We start from the raw sequence: 21553 nt of genomic DNA on the forward strand, positions 1-21553 counted from the left end.
AGTGCTACAGGATTTTACATGTTATCACCACATAACTGGTTTAGACAGTAATGCTAAGAGCAAAGTAGTTAAAGCAAGATGGGAAGCAAGTGAGATGACAGTTCTCCTTCTAAGGGGTGGATAGGATTTGTGTAACAGTAGCCAACGTTTATTGAATGCTTGCTATGTGCTAACACTGTTCTAAATGCTCACATTTAATAAATCCTATAACAATCCATGAGGATAAATATTTAATTACACCATGTTCTACTTATTTTGACTTTGAAAAATACTAATTTCGTATAGTCCAACTTAATATTATTACCCCATTTTACAGATAAGGAAACTGAGGTACAAAAAAATTAAATAACCTGCCCAAGTTTAAATGGTTAGCACATGACCAAACTGGGGATCAAACTCATAGCATCTTGTTTCATTGTTAACCACTTCACTCTAGGCTTTGAGTAAAGAAGCCAATGGACTTGGTCAGGCTGGAAGTAGGGTAAGGAAATCAACTCATAGATTAAAATATGTTACACATGATTCTGTCTCCTGGTACACTATAAGAGCCTTGAGAAATGGGACAATATATTTTTGACATATGTGCTCTACATACTTCATGCATAGGAAGATATCAAGGACATTTTGATAGTTATTCTAAAGTTGCCAGTCATGTGGATGAGTACTGTTTTCCTGTAACAGCAATAATCAAATGACCATGTGACTAGATAAAAGCTATTACTCTTCCAAACGTCTGCTTTCAAATTAGCAAATGTAGCAAAATAGAAGTTTCAAGGTAAACAAAATGTAGCAAATGTAGGAGTTTCAAGGTAAATGTCTTTCAACTCAGCTGGAGACCAAGCCACGTGAGAGTCGTCAGGCTGGAATCCAGTCATTACTAGGGCTGAATCAGCCAAGTGCGAGGAGCTTAAATTATATTACTTTTTCTATACACATAATTAACACCTTTGTACTTCAAATTTAGCAAAAGATTTGCAAAATAGACAGATAGTCCAAAGTCAGTTTAAAATCAAGGCCTCTTAAATTCACAAAGGACATAAAAACTTTTGCTCCCTTTAAAATTAGAGGAACTGATGATAAAATAATCTTAGTAGTCAATGAGGTCTATACAATTTTCTAGTACATATAGTAGTGTTAGGATCCGAAGAAATGCATTCCTATTCTGACTGTTTCAGTATTTTTTTGTGAACAAATCATGGTGTTATGCAAACCACACAAAATGGTAGTAAAAGACCTGATTCTCCATTATCTACTACTAAATTGTCATACAATATTGAATCAGACATCTGTTTTCTGTAGGACCTACTTCTACCTCTAAAAAATGGATGGAATTAGATGACCCTAACTCTAATAGCTGATAATTCAATGCATTCATTTCAACTCTTTGCGTTTCAGCTTTCCCAGTTGAAAAAATATCTCCAGATGAACAAATAAGGCAAAGTGATTCATGGCTTTTAGAAAAAAGACATGATATGCTTACAGTGCCTTTTGATATTAAATGCATAACCATTAGAATGAGGAAGTTTCCTGTCCTGCCAAGTACATTCTGTCACAGTCCCTTTTCAATTCTTTAAGTACTTATAGAGTTCCTTTCATTAAGAACTGAAATAAAATATGTACCTTGAGAGGTACATGGTAAACAATTGATATTATATTAGTCCTTAAGATTCTTATATCACTAGTGTGAGAGTAATAATGTGTAGGTTCGTGTGTCTTCTTGAAATGGGTAAATTAACACAGATTTCAACTTCAGTATAGATTTCAGCTTCAACACCCTCATAAACACCTTTACATTTAGAGGAACAGCCATAATACTTTATCTATGTGCAATATTGTCTTAATTTTCAGCTTACTATGGAAATAAGATTTTTAGGAGCAATAAAGCATTTTTTAAGGATAATTGGTTGTAAAGATCTAACATCACTTTAGCGGCTCCAATGTACCCAGTGTAAAAGGATTGCAACAGCACAGGGTTTTGTAAAGGCATTATACCTGATGCCCTGTTCTTCTCTAAGGAATTCCCTTATTTCTCCACTAAGTAATAAGTAAAGTTTCCTGAAGATATGAAACTTAACTTGACTTCTACCAACTAAGTGCAGAGGTGACAGGAACAAAAAATAGTAAAAACACGGCGTAAAAGAGGACCAGCCTAAGGGTCAGAGACTAGGATCCTCGTCATGATTCTACTTCTAGGTATTTGCCTCGGTTACCCTTGGGCCAGACACCTGGTTTCTCAGAGCCTCAGCACGCTCTCCTAGAAAATGTACTAATGTCCAATGTCCTTTCCTGATCCATCATTCTATGAAAGCAGGTGAAGGAAACAAACAGGTCAGACTGTCCCTGTATTCATGGGTCTTGTTAGGCTCATTTTGTGTGAAACACTTTTCTCCCTCTTCCTCTAGCACTAAGGTAAGTTGGAGCTTTACACCTGGGCATTCCTCCCAAGGTACTTACTTGGAAACACTGCCTGCTACAAAGTCACCTTTGTCTGCATTAGCTACTAGAGCTTCAGAAGCTTGCTGCTCAGAGAGTGAAAGCCTTGGAAGGAAACCACGAGACCATCTATAATTCCCTCGTTTTACAGATACTGAAATTGACCCAAGGAATCTGGTGACTTTCTACTCAGTCCCAGCTCCTAAAGCACAGGAGCCAATTTCTAATGTAGGGCTTTCTGATTCTGTCATTGGTATTTTTTCTGTATCTGTCTTTACTACAAGGAGCATCGAAGATTTTTAATGGATTTCACAAAAGAATAATAGGACATGTCCTTTTTTCATTCTTTTATCTAAAATGTAGTAACCTAATAGTAACGAATCAGACTGTTGTAACTTTTGGAAACACGTACTAATAGACTTCTGCAAATGCACTGAGAGTTGGGAAAGCCTCATTGAGCAGGGTTTGGAAGGGGAGAAGCGAAATTTGTGTTTTTCTTAGTCTGACAAATGTTAAGTGATAATCTTCCCTGGAACTGTCCAAGATTTGAAGAAAATGAAAAAGCTTCCAATACCACTATATTTTTCTCTCAGTTTTTCTGTTTTGCCTCTTCAATCCATCTCACTGAGGGCAGAAGAGAAGTTAATATTCAGCCTGATAATAAATTTTTGGAAAAGCTTTAAATTAGCTTAATAAATTGTGTTATAAGCTGTTGCAATGTTGCCATAAGGTCACTCTAAAGCTTGCTAATGGTTGGCCTTACAATCGACAGACATGGTCTGCAATATTAGACACTGATTCTCTTTGTAAAAGGTTGACGAAAAGAGATTGCTATCATAACGCGTTGAAAACATTTCTGTTCCAAGCGTGTGGCAGGCTTCAAAGGTTCTCATGAGCAACGTACTTGAGCTTATTGCTTTCGGTGACTAACTAAAGGTTTTCAGCTCCCACAAGTGCCCATATTGACTACAAGTAAATAACCCAAACTTGTTTTCTTTTTCATAGGAAGCTGTCCTTGAAGAAGGTACAATTGCTTTTAAAAGTTGGGTTAAAACAGGCACAGAAGTTTACAGACAGGTTTGGATCTTTGATGTACAGAATCCAGAGGAGGTGGCAGTGAACAGCAGCAAAATTAAAGTTAAGCAAAGAGGTCCTTACACATACAGGTGAGCGAGTCCCCATAAAAAGTGGCATTCTTTCCTTGACCATATGTGTTTCTGAAAAAGCTTCCACTTGACAACTGCCATTGTATTGAAATGTACTTATTATTTTCTTGCCATTAACATACATTGAAATATTCTGTTTCTGCCTATATAAAACCCTAATCTAAGGATTTAATGATTATAAGAAATATATATTTTATTATGAATTTACCAGCACCAATTAACTGCTCTACATTTAAGAAGTTACAGGTGCTTTACACTTGTAGCATATATTCTCAACAACTCTAGCAGTGTGTACATGTCAATCCCAAACTCCCAATCTATCCACACTGCTATATTTAAAATAAACAAGGACCTACTGTACAGCACAGGGAACTCTGCTCAATACTATGTAATAACCTAAATGGGAAAAGAATTTGAAAAAGAATAGATATGTGTGTGTGTATATAAATATATATATATATATATATATCAATCGCTTTGCTGTACACCTGAAACCAACACATTGTTAACCAGCTATGCTCCAATATAAAATATTAAAAAATAATAGTAATAAATAGAATTTAAAAAACAAGTCTAAAATATACATGCTAAATAAAAAACCATCTATCAAAGTTTTAAAACCAGAGCACTTTAAAATCCTAAAATTGAAAGTGTAGGTTATATGAGTGGTTCTCCAAGGGTGGCTCCTGAACCAGCCACATCAGCATCTCCTGGGAACTAAGTAGAAATGCGAATTCTCAGGCCCCACCTTAGACCAAATGAATCAGAGACTCTTGGTTTAGACCCCAGTAATGAGTTTTACAAGTACTCTGGGGGATTGCAATACACACTCAAATTTGAGAACAACATTAAACTGATTTTATGTAATTACAATACTGCTAAGGATTTCTATTCAAACTATTTTCCAGGTCTTAAGAGTGTTTTTATTCATCCAGTAGTTTCATTCTTATATTTTCTCCAGTACTTAGACTGAATAAGCTATACCTTTATCTACATTCCTTAACAGTTTAACACATTCTTGAATAGAATCTTAGACATTAGCACTAGGGGGAAATAATTAGCCAGAACCTTTCATTTTGTAAATTTTGAAAAACTCATTCCAGGGGATATGAAGTGATTTACCAAGTTCACACATACCTAGGGACTGGTAACTCTTAGATTTTTGTGTCCATTTTCTCCTATCTAAGTTATAGACTATGTGTCTTTTCTAACTATTAAAGTAAGAAAAAGAGAGACTGAGGTGCTAAAGACACTAAACTTAACCAAGGATTAGAAATACACTTATGGCGCCCATATGGGAACAGAATTAAGTCCTGCTGTATGATTTGTTATAAAAATGTGTGATTTTTCCTCAAGAATAATTACAACTAGTTATATGCCATGATCAAGTATTATCACAAAATTTCATATTTGTAATGATTTCTTCTAACTCATAGTTTTACTTTCTTATCTGTTTCAGATGGTCTATAATTATATAATTTCTTTCCTCTCCATTCATTAATATATTTCTAGATTGACAACTCACACTCAAATATAATGAAATAACAGTAGTTGGGAGGGTGATGCCTGCTGCCGCAACACATGAGCATGCCTGTGAGCATAAGCACGCATGCCGAGCGCCTGGGTGCCTATTCTGTCCTAGTAATTATCCCCACGTCTCCTGTCTCCAGGCACATCTGTGACTATTCACAACTCTGTCAAGGACGGCTTGGTTTTCACTGTTACAAAAACAAAAATAACCCTCACCTTGGAAAATATTTTTATTTTTTCATGGTCTATAGTTTTTATGTTATTATCAAAAGCCTATGTGAGTATTATCTTGGTCCAAAAAAAAGTTGTAGCTATGATGTGTACCTATGAAAATCTAGAATTCCCACATGACCAAATAAGAGTCTAAGCACGGTTGTTTAAATATTCCTATCCTGGCCTGAGAGGGCAGGGAGCGCAGCTGCGGGGTCCAAGCAGCGGGGGGCGAGCCCGGAGACCCCGGCCCTGGGAGCCTTCACACAGCCTCTGCACAGATAGTGCTGTGAGCAGGCGCTGGCTGACCTGGCTGGATTTGTGCGTGATGGGCAGGGGCTGAGTGTGCCCTCGGGAAGTGTGGGTCCCGCACATCCACCTGTGTGGATCCCGCAGCAGCTGGGATCCTTGGCACCACTGGTTTCTCCACGCTGTGCCAGGGATTGGAGGATGTAGCCGGCTCTCCAGAAAGCCCCAGTCGGCTGTAAGTCCAAGAAGGTCTCCTACACCTCCGGCTCCTTTCACAGCCACTTCTGAGGCTGCTGGAGAAAAATGATGTGACAGTTCCTATCAAAAAAGGATATTGGGGAAAAATAACATCCGGAAAGAAAGTGGCCGTTTTTGCGAAATCGACATTCTCCAACTCCAGAAGGGCAGCCAAGATCCTAATTTACCTGAAAGCTGCCAATAATAAGAAAGGAAAGAAATTTAAACAGAGGGGCATCTTGTCTCCCGATATGATCAGTCCTCCCCTTGGAGACTTCTGCCAGACCATTCACATGGTCAAGGATGGCCAGCTCAATGTCTTTGGAGACATTTCCTTTCTTCAGGGGAACTCTGATCTTCTACCTGGAAACCAGGAGAAAGCACGCATGGGCCAGTTCCCTGGGTGTATGGAGTTCTTCAGGGTCCGCAGCACCACCAACTCCATGTTCACAGAAACGCTCACCCTGGTGCTCAAAAACACCATCTCCCTCCCGACTCTTGGAGGGTCCCAAGCACTCATGTTGCCCTTATTGTCAACGATGACATTCAATTCCAAACAGGAGTCCTCTGGACCGGGAAAGCTGCCCTGGCTTAGCTGTGAGCGGGTCATGGAAGAGAACAGTATGGTCTATCAGGGGGGCGTTTCATGGGGGCTCTGGTGGGTCCCCATCCCAGTCCTGCCACTCTGCCAGCCTCTCCAAACTGTACCCCTACTGGGCAGCCAAGAATAATGTTTGACCATCCTGCCTGGTGTGAGCTCGTCAAGGAAAAGACTAAAAATCAGAGGAGTCCCTCTCTGATCTCACTGGGTTCCCTCCTCTTCCTGCAGCTCGATCTTGGGCCTTCATTTCTGGATGCAGTGCTGAAGGTCATGGATAAAAATAAGTAACAGTACACCTCTGGCTCTTTTCCTTTGGGGTAAAAGGTTTCAAAAATCAAAACAAAACTAACCACAGTCAAAGAGAAAGATTCACTGACTATATTTGCCATTACATGATGGGTTTTCTAGAATAACGTTCCAACAAAATTTGCAAAAACAGTTAAAAAAAAAAACAACTGTCCTGATAAACAGAGGAAGAGAGTCAGAACCCATTTTTGGCGGGCATTGCTGATGTACGGCTCACATTTTTTTGCTTCCAGACAGGTCAGAAATCTGGCTTGGCCAGGATTGGCACTATCTAGCTATGAAGGGCTGTGCCAGTCACATTAAGGACCTTTACAGTACTTTGGCATTTTCTGAGCAAGGGGAAGTCAAAATTTGTTTAACACCTAAGCCTTTTTTCTAGACTCCTTTCTATATTATATTGTTTGAGTTCACCATAGCAAATTCTCCACTGTTAAAATTTTTCTCTGTTTCCACATTTGAACAACTTGATGGGTTTTGGAGATTTGCTTGTAGCTCTTATATATCCCTATATATTATATCTATATCCTGAAATTTTGACTGTCAGCAACATGTTGGTAAGACACAAGCAAAGTATTACAGTAAGTTATTTTAAAGTTAAAATATATTTTTATGTGCTTTTGGCTTTTTACTGAAGAGTTTACATTTTAGAGATACTACATCAAATGTGCTCATTTGACTTTTTCCATTGGCGTTCCATTGTAAGCTGTGTATGTTTGGAAAGGTGTCTTCATACTTAGCTTTATTTTTTTTTCTTCGTCTGTTATCACACTTTTCACAGCAGCCATAAATGGATTGTAAAGTGTAAAGGCACAGGTTACTCACAGTGCTTCTGCAGAGACTGTGGGCTACACCACATGTTATTTGGAAATATGGATATTTTAGGACAGTATATGCTTGCATTACATAGGTACTTTATACAACACAATAGAGTAAATGTTAAATTAATCAGTCAATAAATAAATATACTCTAAGAGAACTCAGTATGTGTGAGAATATTTGTTAGAATTTGAGAGCTGATCAAGTTTTTTGTTTAATTTTTTATTTGTTTGGAAGGGGTTATGTTTTTACTTTTAAAGATATTAACTGGAGTATCAGAAAACATAAACATAATATTGAATCCTGTGCTAGTCCTGCTCTAATAGGTGACAGTTAATATAAATTTTATTCTTAGAGGCTTTAACCTATCTCTCTAAGGGATGAAAGGGGTGGGTTAGATATAATTGATTTACTTGGAGAAGCAATATGGGGAGGATTGGAGAAGAGAAGTTAGATTTGCAGCTAAAGTATGTAAACAATAAACTCCTATTTATATAACAATGTTAAAGGAATTTATGATCAACTGTGAGTCATCTTTTCTCATGATGTCGACAAAACAGAGTCCTTAGTGTCTGCTTGGATGCCTTAAATGATGGGAAAACGACTGGTCACCTTTCAGAAAAAGTTAATAATTTGAGAGTCTTCCATGTGTTGAGTTGAACCTGCCTCCCCATCAATTACACCCTGAACTAAACTGAAATTGGAAGTGGAGGAGGCTGTCCCTCCTTAAACAGAATGGCTGCTAATGTGAGCTTGATGAAACTTTGACAAGGTGTGACATGGGTCAAAGCATGAAATTACCTGGATAGACATCTTAATTATTATTCCAACCTACACCATCTCTATGAAGACCCAGTAACTCCTTCTGAATATTCTCAGATCCAACGTAAGTCTTTTTTTTTTAATTACTTTGCTTTGGCAGGAGTACATAGAAAGCAAAACCTGAGGCAGATTCCTCCCTTTGACCTTATTAATACAAATTTTACAATTTGTATGGAAACACTAAAGACCTTGAATAGCCAAAGCAATCTTGAGAAAGAAAAATGGAGCTGGAGGAATCAGGCTCCCTGACTTCAGACTATACTACAAAGTTATAGTAATCAAAACTGTATGGTACTGGCACCAAAATAGAAATATAGATCAATGGAACAGGATAGAAAGTCCATAGATAAACCCACTCACCTATGGTCACCTAATCTACGACAAAGGAGGCAAGGATATACAATGGAGAAAAGACAGTCTCTTCAATAAGTGGTGTTGGGAAAACTGGACAGCTACATGTAAGCAAATGAAATTAGAACACTCCCTAACACCATACAAAAAAATAAACTCAAAATGGATTAAAGACCTAAACATAAGGCCAGAAACTATAAAACTCTTAGAGGAAAACAGGCAGAACACTCTTTGACATAAATTGCAGCAATATCTTTTTTGATCCACCTCCTAGAATAGTGAAAATAAAAACAAAAATAAACAAATGGGACCTAATTAAACTTAGAAACTTTTTGCACAACAAAGGAAACCATAAACAAAATGAAAAGACAACCTTCAGAATGGGAAAACAATATTTGCAAATGAAGCAAACAACAGGGATTAATCTACAAATATATAAACAGCTCATGCAGCTCAGTTAAAAAAAAAAACCACCAACAACCCAATCAAAAAATGGGCAGAAGATATAAATAGACATTTCTCCAAAGGAGACATACAGATGGCTAAAACGTACACGAAAAGACACTCAACATCACTAATAATTAGAGAAATGCAAATCAAAACTACAATGAGGTATTGCCTCACACCTGTCAGGTTGGCCACCATCAAAAAATCTACAGACAATAAATGTTAGAGAGGGTGTGGAGAAAAGGGAACACTTTTACGCTGTTGGTGGGAATGTAAATTGGTGCAGCCACTATGGAGAACAGTACGGAGGTTCCTTAAAAAACTAAAAACAGAGCTACCATATGATCCAGCAATCCCACTCCTGGGCATATATCTGGAGAAAACCATAATTCAAAAAGATACATGCACCCCAGTGTTCACTGCAGCACTATTTACAATAGTCAGGTCATGGAAGCAACCTAAGTGTCCATCAACAGAGGAATGGATAAAGAAGATATGGTACAGATATACAATTGAATATTACTCACCCATAAAAAAGAATGAAATAGTGCCATTTGCAGAAACATGGATGGACCTAGAGATTGTCATACTGAGTGAAGTAAGTCAGACACAGAAAGACAAATATCATATGATATCACTTATATGTGGAATCTGTAAAAAGGGTACAAATGAACTTATCTACAAAACAGAAATAGAGTCACAGATATAGAAAACAAACTTATGGTTACCAGGGGATAAGGGGAGGGGGGAAGGGATAAATTGGGATTGACATATACACACTACTATATATAAAACAGATAACTAATAAGGACCTACTGTATAGCACAGGGAACTCTACCCAATACTCTGTAATGGCCTATACGGAAAAAGAAATAAAAAAGATTGGATATATGTATAACTAATTCACTTTGTTGTACACCTGCAACTAACACAACACTGTAAGTCAACTATGCCCCAATAAAAATTTAAAAAAAAAACACCTTTCTAAAACCTGTATATATTCTTCTTTTTTTTTCTTTTGGCTGCACCCTGCACGGCATGCAGGATCTTAGTTCTGCAACCACGGATAGAACCCATGCCCCCGGCAATGGAAGCGTGGGGTCCTAACCACTGGACCGCCAGGAAATTCCTTATACTCTAATTTTTAAACCAAAAATTCAGTGATTATGTTCTCTTTTTAAAAGTACATTCTAAACACAGGCCTCAGTTTAAAGGATTTTTTTTCTCTTAGTGAGTGCCATCTACTGGTATAGTATTGTAAGTACAACTAAGTAAACTAGAATTGGGTCACAATTATTTTGCTGTTATCTCAATTATTATATACACATAAATGTTCCTGAAAATTAGAGCATTTTAATTTTAAATGTTAATAATATGTAATATAAGTTTAAAATACAATTATCTAAGAGGAACTAGTAATTGACTATTAATAGACTGTCCTGGCTGCTGTTTCAGATTTTTATATTCTTTGTATGTCTACAGTACTCAGAGAAAAGTAAATAATAAAGCTTTGAAGAAATTATATTAAAAGTAAAACATATTTATATCTTTTTTGAATTCTCTTTTGAGATATTAATGGGAGGTATTAATTAATTTATTCATTCAAAATTTTTTGTTGAGAACTTACCAAGTAGCAGGCACTGTGATTGGGAATAAAAAAAACACTCATAATACCAACCCTACAGGTATTGTACCTGATTGAAATGTGTGGCTTTTTTGGTTTGTTATGTTTTATACATTTCAGTCCCATGTTTTTTTCAGTCTTTATCTTAGTTAAATAATAATAGATAACTACTGTAGCCTCAAATAATAGACATTCAAATATATGATAATGCAATGTCTACCTTATTTCATCTCAGTAAATATCTTGTACTGGCAAAAGATTTTTTTTTCCATAATATGACCTTTCACCACATTCCTAAAAAGTAGTTGGTACTTTGCCTAGAGATTTTAGAGCCAGGAGCTTAGAGCTAATAAGTATACAATATATGAGGCAGAGATGGAGGGGAATTGATCGCTTAAGTGGAAATTATATTCCATTAGTTATCCTTCTCATTAAAATACTGGAAATTATGAAAAAAACAGTGCTGGCAAGGCTGTGCACTTTGAACAGTCTTTCTAATGTAAGAAGACATGCTTTTACTCTTCCCTTCCTTAAACCTCTCTGCTGTCTCCTCCTGACCCTCAGGATAAAAAGCTAAATATCTGAGTACAGGACACAATCCTTTTGTGTTTGAGATCTTGTTTATTTTAGTGGCTTTATTTCCACCACTCTCCTTACTCTAACTCTGTAAACCAACCATAGTAAAATGTTTGCAGATACATGTGTTAGCATATGGTATTTGTTTTTCTTTCTGACTTATAAAGCAGAAACTAAGACACCATTGTAAAGCAATTATACTCTGATACAGATATTTAAAAAAAAGTTTGCATATCTAAAATTATACCATGTTCTTACTCCTTAATGTTCTACATGCTACTTTCTACCCTATTTTACCTAACTAAACTTCTCCTTGTCATTCAGACCACTTATGTGGAATTGTATCTTGTCCATTATCCCCCCATAACCATCCCAAGCCTGGATTTGTACCTGTTCTGTGTTTTCCCACAGACTCTGTGTAAACTCCTATAATAACACTTACTCCTTCTCCCCTGCTCTGCACCTCTAAGACACCTCCCCACCCACCCCTCCCCACCTTCTCTGATTTGCTAGAAACTCAGCATTTGCTTATATATCATTTTAACCCACTTGTTTAGCCTAATTTCTGACATAGTCTATGCACTCAAAAATTATTTGTTGCATGAATGAACGGCATTTGAGACTTAATGTTCACTTGCAACAATTATTTTGAATTTTATTTACTGTGTTTTTTTCAGAGTTCGTTATCTAGCCAAGGAAAATATAACCCAAGACTCTGAGACCCACACAGTCTCTTTCCTACAGCCCAACGGTGCCATCTTTGAACCCTCACTATCAGTTGGACCCGAGAATGACACTTTCACTGTTCTCAACCTGGCTGTAGCAGTGAGTAGACAAACAGAGAAATTACTGGGTTTGAAATACTCTAGAATCCTCTGTAATTAATCTCATGATTAGAGCTATCATTAAATATTATTTTTCTCATTTTTATGAAAATGTGTTCATTTGGCATTATTTTGAATTACGGTCATTTGGAAAGATGACAAGATCATAGAATAATCAACTGAATTGAGAAGACCACTTAAAGTGTATCATTTTAAAAAAGTAGGATTTAACTTTGAAATCTTCTTCCTGTGGCTCACACTGAGACAGAGAAAAGTAATCATTCAGAGATGAAGAAAATTACACTTTTAGTCCTGGAAAGATTTGGCAGTAATTTTAAAGAAACAGTTGAAAGTTGTTTTATTAAACTTAATTGTACTATTTATCCATTTCTTCTTAAAAATCTGCTATAGCTATTGGTGTCTTAAACAGTGGGTTTTTTTTTATAGGCTGTGCCCCATCTCTATCCAAGCCCATTTGTTCAAATAATAGTCAATATCTTTATCAAAAAATCAAACTCTTCTATGTTTCAAAAGAGAACTTTGAAAGAACTATTATGGGGCTATAAGGATCCATTCTTGAGCTTGATTCCATACCTGGTTCCTACTACAGTTGGTGTGTTTTACCCTGTGAGTACCAAATATGAATGTCAATATTGTTAAACTTTAATTGGATAAATATAATGGCATTGTTAGTTCATAATTTTATCATTTAGTGTGTTAACCCTATTTCTGATCTGGGAATACATATTCTAAGTTTTTTAAGTCTCCATCTCACATGGGTTTAGCTTTCCTGGTTGGGAAAATTTACTTATCTGAATTTAACAATTAAATTTTTTTTAACAATTTAATTAAGAAACTGAACATTTAATCAAGTTTCCACTCTTTGATAAATATACAACTGTCTAAAATTAGATTGTAAGCTGGTAAGGCTTTGAGCACTGTTTTTGGTTTTGATTTCCTGTCTAAAAAGATCAAGTTTAATGCCACATTTTTATTTATTTATGTTAAATATATTCGTCATGTCATTCTTCCTTCTCTAGACATCCTACAAATTTGTTGTACTGAATATTTAAAACTTAGCCAAAATTGCATACAATGAGACTGATACATCAGCAATGTCATATTTTCATAGAATTAGTTGAAAAGAATTTCTATAATCTACAAAAGTTATGAAATGGCAGTTTGGAGATTAAGAAAAATGTGAACTTGGTGATGTACTTAGTTATACCTTAATGTTTCAAGTTATAAATAGGATAATCTGACTAGTGAATTGAAATTTTGACCATGATTTCACTTGGCACTGTATGTGACATTAGTTATATTCTCCAGTTCACTGTTGTTATTTTACTGTAGATGGTTTTTTAGGATTGCAAGGTTATATATCAATTAAGAAAGCATAAAGGGATAAAAATTTCAGTTACTAGTATTTAACTAAATACTCTGAATTCTTTCCTTGGCTAATTCTGTTTTTAATTCTGTGTACCTAATCTTTAGTAACCACTTATTAGAAATAATAATGTTGAGAAAACTTCTAGAAATCTGTCACAGTTCTCATAGGTTTTGTTCACTATCCCCTCACCTCAATATAATAGGAGGAGTGATCAAAATGGCCTTTCTGGCTTAATTACAGCAAAGAGTGATAGAGTTGGATCACATCAGCTTCTTATATTTGTTTTCTTCCTTTGCTCAGCATCTAGCACTTATTTCTAGGCACCTTTTATATTCTGTCTTTTTAAAATGTTAAAGACCAATAATTTTAAAACTTTATTGCATATATATTTCAAATCACATAAAATAATTATAAACAACCAGTGTTTGAGAAATGCAAAAGTGAGTTAATTACATATTTTATAACTTGGAAAATATGGCTTGTTCTAGAAGTAATTTTTTCTTGTATGCATCTTTTCAGTACCACAATACTGCAGATGGAGTTTATAAAGTTTTCAATGGAAAAGATGACATAAGCAAAGTTGCCATAATTGACACATATAAAGGCAAAAAGTAAGTATCCAGGCAAAGTGTGTATGTGTATGTGTGTGTGTGTCACTAGGATACTCTAAGGCAGGTAAGAAACTTATTTAACAACTGGTAATGCACAGGCACCAACCTATGGAACAGACCTGCCTGTATCTCAGCCCTAGAAACTCCTGTTCTGCCAGGTGTTAACCCTTTAGTTGTGATGACTGGTCACACTAGTGCATAGGTGCTGAGTATCAGCCCCACTTGAGGGTTGACGTTTATGCACAGGGTCTCTTACATAAAGAAATCTAAAGGGACTACTTCCATCTCTGCTGCATAACCAGCGTTATCGTGCACTCATACAATTACATAACCACAAATGAAAGGGAAGAAAATCAACTCGGTGTCTAGCAGGTTGAAAAGTATATATTACTGGGTGTTTTTTTTGTTTGTTTGTTGTTTTTTTTTTTTTTTACTGAGCATGGAATATAAAAATTGCTCATTCCAGTAACGTGACTAAATGTGCCATAAGGTGGAAGCTCAATGTATCCATGCCAACGCTTTCATGACCTTCCCTTTCAACATTTTCTTGAAATAATTTTCTATATTGATAACTCAGCTTTTTTAAACCTTTATCAATGAAAAAATGGAATTAGTATTTCAAGTTCTAAAATTGACATATTAAACTTGAAGACAAAGAGCACGCCTCCTGTGAAATAGTAGTAAAATGAGATATGTTCACATAGCCATGATTTCCTATTTTTCCCTAGCTCCTGCCTGTTTATCTGGAGTATACCAAATTCATCATATGTCTAAAATAGGAAGAACCCCAATAAATATCAAGGGAGAAAGTTTTTCCTCCTTAAAGTTAAAATGAGTTTTAGATCAGTGATTTCCTGACAAAGAATAAAGTAATCAAAATCAAGAGATGAAATATTTTAAGTAATCTTGCCTCACACTGAGTTCCTATCTAAAAATTGCTTAAAACAGTTAAACGCTCACTCGTGTAGTCCTTTTTCTTCCACAGAGTCCACAGTCACATATTTTTTATAGAAAAGTCTAATGGAGGAAAACAAACACTTCTAAATGCTCACTTCAGGGGAATCACATCTCTGTATTGAGGAAAATGAGCATTTCCTCTATTTCAATATTACAGATAGGTTTTAAGGAGAGTTTAAGATTATGACAAGGTTAATTTAACTGATCATGGCAAGACTGAGCATGATTAATCGCTTATTCTGTTTAAAAAAGAAGCAATAGCTTTCCTTGACATCTTACTGGATGGTATGTTAGGAGTGTAAAAAACCCATTTTCCATCACCAAAAAGTGGCTGAGTGTGCAGAGAAACTATCACTACTGTTGTCTTTATTGCTTCCATATATATATATATATATATATACTGAATATATATATATATACTGAATATATATATATATATCTTTTGTAGATGCCAGAGCATAAATTAATAAACTCTGTCCTACTTAAATGCCAGTTATTGCAAGAGTTAAAAGAGAAGGAAAAGTATAAATTATCTATGTTTCCAATCTCGATTGATCCAACATCTGCTTCTCTTTCTTTCCTCCTCCACACTCCTCTCTTCTCCCTCATACTGAGTTTACATCAGTTATCCATTTACTATCTTCCTCCTATTCAGTTTGAATGCAACATACTATGAAATAATCCCACTGGGAAAAAATACTTTCCCCTAAAAGATCTAAGTGTCTGATAAATGTTTCTCAATTTTCTTTTCTGCAGAACTGCTTCTGTTCCATGTTGTTTCTAACAACATTTGGCAGTTTTTATTTTATAATCTGATCACTTAATGGTTTCAGGCACTTCATTTAACTCAACAAAATGGAAACTTCAAACAAAACATGGATCAAATGATTTAGAACATTTCTTAAACTTAGCCTGTCACATCTAGTCTAATCAATATTTATTATTTTAGCAGAAGTACTGAATCATAATAGACAAAGTGATGTGAGAAAGGTGCCCTTGAAATAAGAATATCATTTTCTATTTTTTTTATTCCTAAGGCATCTCTCCTATTGGCCAAGTTATTGTGACATGATTAATGGTACAGGTAAGGGCATATGTTTTTTGTTGTTGTTTTGTGTGTGGTACGCGGGCCTCTCACTGTTGTGGCCTCTCCCGTTGCGGAGCACAGGCTCCGGACGCGCAGGCTCAGCGGCCACGGCTCATGCGCGCAGCCGCTACGCGGCATGTGGGATCTTCCCGGACCGGGGCACGAACCCGTTTCCCCTGCATCGGAGAGTGCCTGCATCGGCACTCTCAACCACTGCGCCACCAGGGAAGCCCAAGGGCATATGTTTTGTGGTAATAATCACAATGAAACCAACTCCTTTCTCCCACAAATCCACCTCCATACCTACAATGTTCTGGGGGTTCAGTGTATGCGTTTGCCTATCTTTGTATTCCTGCAACATAATTCAGAGTCTCTGTTCTTATGTAGGTTTAGTAAATGTCTGTCTAATGTGATGGAATTTCTCAAGATTAACCATCGAGGATGAGCCTTTACTGCATTTCTGGGGAAACGTTTGCTTTGTACAAACTTAACGAACTCCTTCCTGACCACAGAAGTAAAGGGTTAGAAAACCTTAGAGTAGTGGTTACTGTTCACATCTTTTGTAAATACTATAAAGATAATAATTTAAAATTAAAGGAATTAAAATATCAGGATAATTACAAAAGGTAAGACATACCTCCAAAGATTTCAGGCTGAGTTAGAATCAGTGAACTTGTAAGCAGAGCCACCTATTTTGAAGAAGATGGTCAGAAAGAGAGAGAAAAGAACAACAACAGCAACAAAAACAAGGTTACATGTGTACTAACCATGAAAAATGTATGCAAAAATGAACATTCTGAATTAGAGTTAGGAAGAAAGAAAGTACTACTTAGATTTAAGTGTGGTTAGATCCAGCTTATTATTCTTCTTGAGGTAAAGCAAAGTATATATATGCCTATGAGTTTAAGAATTAAGATTGTAAAAAGCAATGGGAATTGAATACCAGGAGGTGAGCTCTCAGCTGCTAAAAAGCAGAAGCAGAGCATAATGCTTACAAAGCTAGTTAGGCAATACTTCATAGGAAAGTAATATAATGAAAATGAAAAATGTTAAATACAAAGTTATGTAAAAGGTAGGGAATAAAAAGCAAACATGGGGAATGTTTACTTTTCCAAAGGTATTACTGAGTTTTGCATGTTGATTTAATTTTTTAATACCCTCTTGAAGAAAAAACAGCAAAACCACGGTTGAGTTTGCTTTGTAGTGCTTTGAGTCATGGAATAGGGTGAAGAAATTCCTTTCTAAGTAGTTCATTTCTGCCAATAAATTGGCAAGTGTCCCAATACCACTAACTCTAGTAATTTCATAACCATAAACTTCATGCTGTATCCTTAGATACAGAGAGAAATATATTGTGCTTCTCCTAAATAGTAAAGGAGTCTTTATGGGTTTAAGAAAAAAAAATTAAACACTTTTGTCCAAAACTGAGAAGAAAGAAGTTTTAAAAATGAGGTAGAGGATTTATTAATGACAATAACATAACTGCATGAGTATCGGGCATGAAGTTAAAAGTATCTAAGAAGAAAATAGATGTAAAACAAACTAGGAACAGAGGTAGACTGAACAGGCCAAAGGACTCTGATGGCATCCCTGTGAGAGAGATTTTTGGTTATGGCACTAGAGAAAAGAGACTAATGAAATGGAAGAGGTTCCAAGGAGCTTTAACCATGATTTAGAAGTACTTCCTCTATCTTCTTCAACAAACTTAAAGAGACAGAAAAGGAAAACACTGATTTACATTTGAATGCATTTAAAAAAGAGCCCTGCTAATATCAGCTATCTTATGATCATGACCCATGGTAATTGCTGGTGTCATTAATACATAATCTTCGATGATATTTCAAATGATTTTTTAAAGCTTTTCAATGTATTCTTTTCTTTTACGGCTAAGGTGTTGGGAAGACAGTTGTAGGCAACGCCCATTCAGGGACCTGTTTGGGGAGTTCAAGCTAATCTTTAATATCTCATTCTCTCAATGCTGATTCACTGTGATCATCTGTTGTATTTCACTTATCACAAGAGTATAAGTGAAATGTAATAAGATCACAAGGTTAGTGCAGTTATAAGAAAAAGAGTGTGGTATTCATAATTGAAGGATGGGTCTTACTGTTTTGAACAAACACATTCAGTAGTGGCTCATTTTGGTAATATTGATTTGTGGAGCAAATGGAGGAATTACCTAACTATTTCTTCTTATATCCAGTGTGTGCATGGATCATAACCATAGTAGAGATTCAATAAACTCAACAAATGTCCTTTTTAGTTTGATGTGTATATTTTTCCAACCATTTTCAGGAAATTCTATTTAATGAGAGAAATTCAATAAATGATTTAAAAAATATTAATCAGCCATTAGGGCAGATGAATGAATCACTATTAAAAGTAAGAAGACCATTTACCAAACAGGAGTTCTAAATGAACCTCATGATAAGAAAAGTGCTACTCTATAGATAGGGTGGGGATTTCGAAAACAAACACAATCACAGTTTTAACAACATGTGGTTTTGCCATTGTTTTTTTAAACTTTCATTTATTTTTAAGGAGTAGGAAAATTTAATATGAATGGATACCAGTGAATGTGTATAGTATATAGACTTGTTGAATACGGTAGCTACTAGCCATGTGTCACAATTAAGCGCTTGAAATGTGGCTAGTAAAAATTGAAATAGGCTGTAAGTACACACTGGATCTTGAGATTTGTTAGTTTTTATATTGGTTACATGTTAAAATGATATTTTGGATATGGTGGGTTAGATAAAATATACCTGATACTTATTTTATTTTTAAAATGTGGCTACTGGAGAATTTTAATGTTATATATACAGTTTGTATTCTATTTCTCTTAACTATGCTGGAATTAAGATTTCTAGATTTTTCTAGGACACATATTTCACCTAATCCCTTGCCACTTGCTTGATTTTTAAACAGATGGAGCCTCATTTCCACCTTTCATTGAGAAGACCCGGGTATTGCAATTCTTTTCCTCTGACATTTGCAGGTAAGACAAAGAAACTGAATTCTTTCTCCAAGTGAAAAAACACAGGCATAGAAGATCATACTTGATAATCATATTATTTGAGAAAAATAAAATACATTTAGGCAAGTTTTTCTTGACGTATTAAGAATAAATACAATATGGAATTCATAATATGTTTAGTAAGTCTTTAAAAAATTGAAGGTTGTAGAAGGATACTTTGCATAACGAAAATCATTTTCTCCTTCTTCATTTCTAAGCAAGAACATTTCTTTTCTCTTACTAAACTAGTAAAACAGTGAGGCCTGGCTCCACCTGAGCAACCTCATTCTCAATGTGCTCACAGAGTCCTCACAGACATCAATGGACAGATGACAGAATATCAATAAGGCAACAGAGATCCTAAATGACACAATAGAACAGTTAGACTTAATTGATATTGTCAAAACATTACACCCAAAATAACCAGACTACACATTGTTTTCAAGTGTACATGGAATATTCTCTAAGGTAGACCACATACTAGGACACAAAATAAGCCTCAACAAACTTAAGAGGTTAGAAATTATTTCAGGCATCTTTTCTGACCACAATGGCATGAAACTAGAAATCAACCACAGAAAGAGAAATGAGAAAATAATGATTACATGGAGACTAAACAACATGCTACTAAAAATACAATGGGTCAATAATGAAATCAAAGAGGAAATTAAAAATACCTTGAGACAAACAACTATGAAAATACAACCATACAAAATCTATGGGACACAGCAAACGCAGTCATAAGAGGGAAGTTTACAGCAATATAGGTCTTCCTCAGAAAACAAGAGAAATCTCAAATAAACTAACTTACCACCTAAAAGGATTAGAAAAAGAAGAAACAAAGCCTAAAATGCACAGAAGGAAGGAAATAATAAAGATCAGAGAGGAAATAAGTACAATAGATATTAAAAAAATAATAGAAAAAAAAATCAAGAGCTGGTGTTTTGAATGGATAAACAAAAGCGACAAAATTCTGCCCAAGCTCACCAAGAAGAAAAAAGAGAGGACTCAGATAAACAAAATAAGAAAGGTACAAGGAGAAATAACAACTGACACCACAGAAACAAAAAAAATCATAAGAGAACACTGTGAACAATTAAATGCCAACAAATTGGACAACTGAGAAGAAACGGACAAGTTTCTAGAAATATACAGCCCACCAAAACTGAATCAAGAAGAAATAGATAATTTGAACAGATTGATCACTAGAAGTAAAATAGAATTGGTAATAAAACAAACAACCAAACAAAAAACCTCCCTGCAAACAAAAGTCTAGGACTGAATGGCTTCACTAGGGAATTCTGCTAAACATACAAAGAAAAACTTATACTGATCCTTCTCAAACTCTTCCAAACATTGAAGAGGAGGGAACACTCACAAAGTTATTCTATAAAGTCACCTCCATCCTGATAACAAAACCAGACAAAGGCATTACCAAGAAAGAAATTACAGGACAATATCTTTGATGAATATAGATGAAAAAATCCTCAACAATATATTAGCAAACTGAATCCAACAATATATAAGAAGAATCATACACTATGATCAATTGGATTCATTCTGGGGCCACAAGGATAGTTCAACATAGGCAAACAATCAATGAGATACACCACATCAGCAAAAGAAAAGACAAAATGTCACAATAGATATGATTATCTCAATAGATACAGAAATATCATTTGATAAAATTCAACATCAATTCATGATAAAAATTCTCACCGAAGTGGATATACAGGGAACATATCTCAGCATAATAAAAGCTATTTATTAGAAACCCACAGCCAACATAATACTCAAAAATGAGAAGCTGAAAGCCTTCCTGTTAAATTCTGGAACAAGACAAGCATGCCCACTGTCACCACTTATATTCAACACAGTATTGGAAGTCCCCATCACAGCAATCAGACAAGAAAAAGAATCAAAGGTATCCAAATTGGAAGGGAAGAGGTAAAACTCCATTATACGTAGATCACATGATACTCTATATAGAAAAACCCTAAAGACTCCACACAAAAGCAAGGTAGCAGGATACGAGATTAACATACAGAAATCTGTTGCATTTCTTTACACTAACAATGAAATATGAGAACAAGAAAGTAAAAAACCAATTTCTTTCAAAATCACATCCAAAAAATGCTTAGGAATAAACCTGACCTAGGAGGTGAAAGACCTACACTGAGAACTATAAAACATTGATAAAGAAACTGAAGATGATTCAAATAAATGGCTATATCTCATGCACTTGGCTTGGAAGAATTAATGCAGTAAGTCCCCTACATTCGAATGAGTTCCATTCCAAG

At 35.5% G+C, this 21553-nt stretch overlaps 1 protein-coding gene and 1 pseudogene across 2 annotated transcripts in view; both read left to right on the top strand.

The window, feature by feature from the left end:
• The window catches only part of LOC114901744 (platelet glycoprotein 4-like), a 56329-nt gene that overhangs the window by 23993 nt on the left and 10783 nt on the right, over positions 1-21553 (top strand). For both annotated transcript variants that reach the window (XR_003795273.1, XM_029233849.1), the window contains exons 3-8: positions 3439-3599; positions 12046-12193; positions 12640-12819; positions 14102-14193; positions 16188-16234; positions 19166-19235. Coding sequence is in view for 1 of the 2 variants with exons in the window: in XM_029233849.1 (XP_029089682.1) it covers positions 3439-3599; positions 12046-12193; positions 12640-12819; positions 14102-14193; positions 16188-16234; positions 19166-19235 (698 nt within the window). In the remaining variant the exon portion in view is untranslated. The remainder of the gene's footprint in view (positions 1-3438; positions 3600-12045; positions 12194-12639; positions 12820-14101; positions 14194-16187; positions 16235-19165; positions 19236-21553) is intronic.
• On the top strand, positions 4327-8506 carry LOC114901796 (annotated as a pseudogene).

The sequence above is a fragment of the Monodon monoceros genome, unplaced genomic scaffold, assembly GCF_005190385.1.
Source record: "Monodon monoceros isolate NGI ecotype Baffin Bay Population unplaced genomic scaffold, NGI_Narwhal_1 Super_Scaffold_2, whole genome shotgun sequence".
NCBI lineage: Eukaryota > Metazoa > Chordata > Mammalia > Artiodactyla > Monodontidae > Monodon > Monodon monoceros.